We start from the raw sequence: 7,500 nt of genomic DNA on the forward strand, positions 1-7,500 counted from the left end.
ATAAGATGACAGTCTGATAACATATTTATGGTATAGCATAGTTTTTTTTGGGAAAAATGTGCATTTTTCAGGTATAAATCACAGTTCTACATTGCAGCTGCAATCTGAAATAGTGCTGACCCAGCCAGAACAATTACAGAGACCAACGTCATATAACGAATTACTCATCTTAAAACATTTCAGAAAAATACACAGCGTACAGATATTGAAAGCCCAACATCTGGTGAATCCAAACAATATTTCAGATTTATTAAATGTTTTATAACGAAAACAAAATGTAGCGCTAAATTAGCATAGCTATACCAGGCAGATTCGGCTAGGCGCCCACGGCCAGTTCACATGCACAACAGATATGATATAACATCGTAAATTGGGTCTTACTATGGCTGATCTTTCATCAGAATGTTGATCAAAGTGTCCTTTGTCAAGATGAGTCGTTGGTTCCGTTCAGAATTGTTCCTTTCCCACTCCATTTAGCACAGGTACTGGTCGAGTGGCACGGATCTCTCAAACGTAAATAAAATCAGACAACGGAACACCACAAAACTCCCGAAAAAATTCAAATAATCTGATTAAACTATATTGAAAAAACATACATTACGATGATCTGGTCACATGTATCAAACAAACTTCGAGACGGAGATAGTTTTCATCCATAATGGCCGCACAACAGAAGACAATCGCAGCTACAAGTCGCACGATTTAGACAACCGGAAGTTGTCGGTCACGCCAAAGAATTAGCTCTCATTTCACGTCAGTCCCAGATAAACAAGATATTTTTCCTCTGACGTCCTCTTGACACCCAGAGGAAGGCCAATGAGGTGTGTTTCGGGTCATAGGGGGCACGACCATATATAGGCAGAGCGTTGAAGCTGGCATACACATCTTGCTTTTTTCTTCTTGGTCATGGAAAGTGCTGTCAAATGACTTCTGTATCACTCAGAGACAAAATTGAAACGGTTTTAGAAACTAGAGATTGTTTTCTTTCCAATGGTATTATTTATATGCATATAGTAAGAGCAATAATTGAATAAGAGGCAGTTTAATCTGTAGAGCAAATTATGCTAATGGAAAAATAGCACCCCCTGTATTCTCAAGAAGTTTTAAGACAGAGAATGGTGAGGGATAGCATTAGCTAGGAGTCTGAGGGCCTTAAGACAGAGAATGGTGAGAGAGAGAGGAATTAGCTAGGAGTCTGAGGGCCTTAAGACAGAGAATGGTGAGAGAGAGAGGAATTAGCTAGGAGTCTGAGGGCCTTAAGACAGAGAATGGTGAGAGAGAGAGGAATTAGCTAGGAGTCTGAGGGCCTTAAGACAGAGAATGGTGAGAGAGAGAGGAATTAGCTAGGAGTCTGAGGGCCTTAAGACAGAGAATGGTGAGAGAGATAAATTAGCTAGTAGTATGAGGGCCTTAAGACAGAGAATGGTGAGAGAGAGAGGAATTAGCTAGGAGTCTGAGGGCCTTAAGACAGAGAATGGTGAGAGAGAGAGGAATTAGCTAGGAGTCTGAGGGCATTAAGACAGAGAATGGTGAGAGAGAGAGGAATTAGCTATGAGTCTGAGGGCCTTAAGACAGAGAATGGTGAGAGAGAGAGGAATTCGCTTGGAGTCTGAGGGCCTTAAGACAGAGAATGGTGAGAGAGAGAGGAATTAGCTTGGAGTCTGAGGGCCTTAAGACAGAGAATGGTGAGAGAGAGAGGAATTAGCTTGGAGTCTGAGGGCCTTAAGACAGAGAATGGTGAGAGAGAGAGGAATTAGCTTGGAGTCTGAGGGCCTTAAGACAGAGAATGGTGAGAGAGAGAGGAATTAGCTAGGAGTCTGAGGGCCTTAAGACAGAGAATGGTGAGAGAGAGAGGAATTAGCTAGGAGTCTGAGGGCCTTAAGACAGAGAATGGTGAGAGAGAGAGGAATTAGCTAGGAGTCTGAGGGCCTTAAGACAGAGAATGGTGAGAGAGAGAGGAATTAGCTTGGAGTCTGAGGGCCTTAAGACAGAGAATGGTGAGAAAGAGAGGAATTAGCTTGGAGTCTGAGGGCCTTAAGACAGAGAATGGTGAGAGAGAGAGGAATTAGCTTGGAGTCTGAGGGCCTTAAGACAGAGAATGGTGAGGGATAGCATTAGCTAGTCTGAGGGCATTAAGACAGAGAATGGTAAGGGATAGCATTAGCTAGTCTGACGGCCTTAAGAGATGAAATCATCAGGTGAGCTGGTGTTTTATTGCCTCTCTGTTTCCCATCCGTCAGAGGACACACACACACATAAAAATGCATGCACACACACTCACGCACACACACTTGTAAGAGGAAACATTGAGTGAGGATAATAGCCCCTTTCATAAAATGTGAACATGATGGAACGTATCATCAGAGAGTCAATGACATCATCGTAACTAATGGTAACCCAAACACCCTCGACACAAAGCATCTGTCACTGTCTCTGTTGGTGGAAGACACTGCTAATAAAGTTTAAAGTTTTCCGGTGTCACATTTATCTGGCCAAAATTTGAGGGACAGGAAGATATTATATTAAAGCAGATGGAAGACATCACTGTTTAGAGGATCTCTGATATAGTCTATAGATATTATATTAAAGCAGATGGAAGACATAACTGTTTAGAGGATAGTCTGTGTTGATATGTGGTCTAGTCTGTTAGACATCCTGTTAAGACTAGAGACGTCCTGCTCTTCTGCCTGGGCAGTGAGCTCCTGGTAAGACTGGAGACGTCCTACTCTTCTGCCTGGGCAGTGAGCTCCTGTTAAGACTAGAGACGTCCTGCTCCTCTATCTGGGCAGTGAGCTCCTGGTAAGATTAGAGACGTCCTGCTCCTCTGGCTGGGCAGTGAGCTCCTGGTAAGACTAGAGACGTCCTGCTCCTCTATCTGGGCAGTGAGCTCCTGGTGAGACTAGAGACGTCCTGCTCCTCTATCTGGGCAGTGAGCTCCTGGTGAGACTAGAGACATCCTGCTCTTCTGGCTGGGCAGTGAGCTCCTGGTGAGACTAGAGACATCCTGCTCCTCTATCTGGGCGGTGAGCTCCTGGTGAGACTAGAGACATCCTGCTCCTCTATCTAGGCAGTGAGCTCCTGGTGAGACTAGAGACGTCCTACTCCTCTGGCTGGGCAGTGAGCTCCTGGTAAGACGAGAGACGTCCTGCTCCTCTTTCTGGGCAGTGAGCTCCTGGTAAGACTAGAGACGTCCTGCTCCTCTGCCTGGGCAGTGAGCTCCTGGTGAGACTAGAGACGTCCTGCTCCTCTGCCTGGGCAGTGAGCTCCTGGTGAGACTAGAGACGTCCTACTCCTCTGGCTGGGCAGTGAGCTCCTGGTGAGACTAGAGACGTCCTGCTCCTCTGGCTGGTCAGTGAGTTCCTGGTGAGACTAGAGACGTCCTACTCCTCTGACTGGGCAGTGAGTTCCTGTGCTATAGCCAATCTAAATGGAGCTGGTTGGGTTAAACCACACTTGCGTGAAGCAAGCATAATGCTTGTGGCATGCAGGAGGCCTGGGGTCAGACAAGAGTTCAAACGTTTTAGGTTGACTTGGAAGAAGAGCAGAGGGAGTATAAATCTACTATTACTTTATTTAGAATATGACCCACAGGAATATTTAGCCAGACCCTAAATAGCCATCAAAGGAGTGTGGATTCATTAATGAAATATGTAACCCTACCTCAGAGTACTATCAACCCTAACCCTAACCCTACCTCAGAGTACTATCAACCCTAACCCTACCTCAGAGTACTATCAACCCTAACCCTAACCCTACCTCAGGGTACTATCAACCCTAACCCTATCCCTACCTCAGAGTACTATCAACCCTAACCCTACCTCAGAGTACTATCAACCCTAACCCTCCTCAGAGTACTATCAACCCTAACCCTACCTCAGAGTACTATCAACCCTAACCATAACCCTACCTCAGGGTACTATCAACCCTAACCCTAGCTCAGAGTACTATCAACCCTAACCCTACCTCAGAGTACTATCAACCCTAACCCTAACCCTACCTCAGAGTACTATCAACCCTAACCCTACCTCAGAGTACTATCAACCCTAACCCTACCTCAGGGTACTATCAACCCTAACCCTAACCCTACCTCAGAGTACTATCAACCCTAACCCTACCTCAGAGTACTATCAACCCTAACCGTACCTCAGGGTACTATCAACCCTAACCCTAACCCTACCTCAGAGCACTATCAACCCTAACCCTACCTCAGAGTACTATCAACCCTAACCCTACCTCAGAGTACTATCAACCCTAACCCTAACCCTACCTCAGGGTACTATCAACCCTAACCCTACCTCAGAGTACTATCAACCCTAACCCTCCTCAGAGTACTATCAAACCTAACCCTACCTCAGAGTACTATCAACCCTAACCCTACCTCAGAGTACTATCAACCCTAACCCTACCTCAGAGTACTATCAACCCTATCCCCACCTCAGAGTACTATCAACCCTAACCCTACCTCTACCTCAGAGTACTATCAACCCTAACCCTACCTCAGAGTACTATCAACCCTAACCCTACCTCAGAGTACTATCAACCCTAACCCTAACCCTACCTCAGGGTACTATCAACCCTAACCCTACCTCAGAGTACTATCAACCCTAACCCTACCTCAGAGCACTATCAACCCTAACCCTACCTCAGGGTACTATCAACCCTAACCCTACCTCAGGGTACTATCAACCCTAACCCTACCTCAGGGTACTATCAACCCTAACCCTACCTCAGAGTACTATCAACCCTAACCCTACCTCAGAGTACTATCAACCCTAACCCTACCCCAGAGTACTATCAACCCTAACCCTACCTCAGAGTACTATCAACCCTAACCCTAACCCTACCTCAGAGTACTATCAACCCTAACCCTACCTCAGAGCACTATCAACCCTAACCCTACCTCAGAGTACTATCAACCCTAACCCTACCTCAGAGCACTATCAACCCTAACCCTAACCCTACCTCAGAGTACTATCAACCCTAACCCTACCTCAGAGCACTATCAACCCTAACCATACCCCTACCTCAGAGCACTATCAACCCTAACCCTACCTCAGAGTACTATCAACCCTAACCCTACCCCAGAGTACTATCAACCCTAACCCTAACCCTACCTCAGGGTACTATCAACCCTAACCCTACCCCTACCTCAGAGCACTATCAACCCTAACCCTACCCCTACCTCAGAGCACTATCAACCCTAACCCTACCTCAGGGTACTATCAACCCTAACCCTAACCCTACCTCAGGGTACTATCAACCCTAACCCTACCTCAGAGCACTATCAACCCTAACCCTACCTCAGAGCACTATCAACCCTAACCCTACCCCTACCTCAGGGTACTATCAACCCTAACCCTAACCCTACCTCAGAGTACTATCAACCCTAACCCTTCCTCAGAGTACTATCAACCCTAACCCTTCCTCAGAGTATTATCAACCCTAACCCTACCTCAGAGTACTATCAACCCTAACCCTTCCTCAGAGTACTATCAACCCTAACCCTTCCTCAGAGTACTATCAACCCTAACCCTACCTCAGAGTATTAACAACCCTAACCCTACCTCGGGGTACTATGAAATAATGATGTTCATGGAATAATATGTCTTGTTTTAAAACAGTAACAGCATCAAGAAGACCCAGCCTCCCATCCCCATCTCCAAGATCGACGACAGGCTGGAACAGTACACTCATGCCATAGAGGTATACTATGCTGTACAATACTATACTATACCTTACTATACTTTACAATACTTTACAATACTTTACTATGCTTTAATATACTATACTGTACTATGCTATACCTTACTGTACTTTACAATACTTTACAATACTTTACAATACTTTACTATGCTTTAATATACTATACTGTACTATACTATACCTTACTATACTTTACAATACTTTACAATACTTTACTATGCTTTAATATACTATACTGTACAATGCTATACCTTACTTTACTTTACCATGCTTTACTATACTTTACCATACTTTACCATACTGTGCTGTACTATGCTATACATCACTATACTTTAGTACGCTCTACTGTACTTTACTATGCTTTACTATACTTTACTATACTTTACTGTACTATACTATACATTACTATACTTTTGTATGCTTTACTTTACTTTACTGTGCTTTACTGTAATATACTATAAAGTACTGTAATATACGACTCTATACAATACTATACTGTACTATACTATACATTATTACACTTTAGTATGCTTTGCTTTACTTTACTGTGCTTTACTGTAATATACTATAAAGTACTGTAAAACTACACTATACAATACTATACTGTACCTTACTATAAAGTACTGTAATATACTACACTATACGATACTATACTATACTATACTATACTATACTATACTATACTGTAGTATTGTTTTCTCCAGTGCTCCAGTTCCTCCAACAGCTCACATTAGGAGTTCCCAGAGTTGGTTAACACTGTACTGTATTATACTAATCTACTGCTATCTTACATCCTCTGAGTTTTCATCCCCTGTACGACCGATAACATTTAAAGATACTCCTTTATTTAGCTCATCTTCAACCGTAACGCAGGAGTGGCCAAGCCTCCCCCGAACAGAGAGAAACTGGCTATGCAGGCTTTTGCTTTAGCCCTGTTTAACAACACAGTGGAACCAATTCAGTCCAGACAGTAAACGGAAGTTAACGGTCGTGTCTCATCTGTCCAGACGTCCTCTAAGGAAGCCAAGGCAGCCAGGCAGCAGGCTCTGACGGACCTGCCCAGCCCCACTGAGCCTGTGGCCTCCAAGAAGAACCTGTTTGAGGCCGGGGAAGCTTGGAGCCAGACGCCCAGGGAAACACCTTCCAAGGTAGGGAAAGATGACATACGGACAGCCATTGTCTTTGAGCAGGGGGCTGGATATCCAAACGTATTCAGTTGATGATACATAGAGACTCTGCATACTGAAACCTGCTCTTATTGATGACTGACCTCTAACCACTTTAGTGAACACTATCCAAGGTACGAAGGCATCGGTGGGCCTCTCCTCCATTTTTAGTGAACTCAACCATCAAATTAATCATAACACAAACGTAGCGTTTATTCCTTACCTTATTAGGTTTATTTGACGGGGGGAAATGTGTAGTGTTCAACATTTCTGTCAAGGTGCCAGATTTGGCAAGTTGGTTCATTTTCATCTGTAGTCCGTAAATCAATGACTTAATGGAAAATGCTTCTGCACCTTTTGAATAGGAAATAGGGTGCCGTTTGTTATGTCAATACACGACGTCATCGTGATTCATCATCTGTGTTTCTCAGGATACAGAGGGTCTGAACGTAGGCGTGGCCGACCTCATCCACCAATGGGTGAAAGGGAACCCAGACGGAAGCTGCAAAAGCCTCTCCAAGCCAGCAGTGAGTAACAACAGACACCTGTCTCTCCCAATTCTCTCAGAGCTACTCACGATGACTTAGTTACGTCAGAGCTACTCACGATGACTTAGTTACGTCAGAGCTAC

The 7,500-nt window shown here is 44.4% G+C and overlaps 1 protein-coding gene across 4 annotated transcripts in view; it reads left to right on the plus strand.

Annotated features, from left to right (window-relative positions):
• The window catches only part of LOC139575518 (caldesmon, smooth muscle-like), a 65,738-nt gene that overhangs the window by 42,504 nt on the left and 15,734 nt on the right, over positions 1–7,500 (plus strand). For all 4 annotated transcript variants that reach the window (XM_071400527.1, XM_071400528.1, XM_071400529.1 and 1 more), the window contains 3 exons: positions 5,622–5,703; positions 6,711–6,851; positions 7,301–7,396. In XM_071400527.1, the coding sequence (XP_071256628.1) occupies positions 5,622–5,703; positions 6,711–6,851; positions 7,301–7,396 (319 nt within the window). The remainder of the gene's footprint in view (positions 1–5,621; positions 5,704–6,710; positions 6,852–7,300; positions 7,397–7,500) is intronic.

This window comes from Salvelinus alpinus, chromosome 5 (assembly GCF_045679555.1).
Source record: "Salvelinus alpinus chromosome 5, SLU_Salpinus.1, whole genome shotgun sequence".
Classification (NCBI taxonomy): Eukaryota; Metazoa; Chordata; class Actinopteri; order Salmoniformes; family Salmonidae; genus Salvelinus; species Salvelinus alpinus.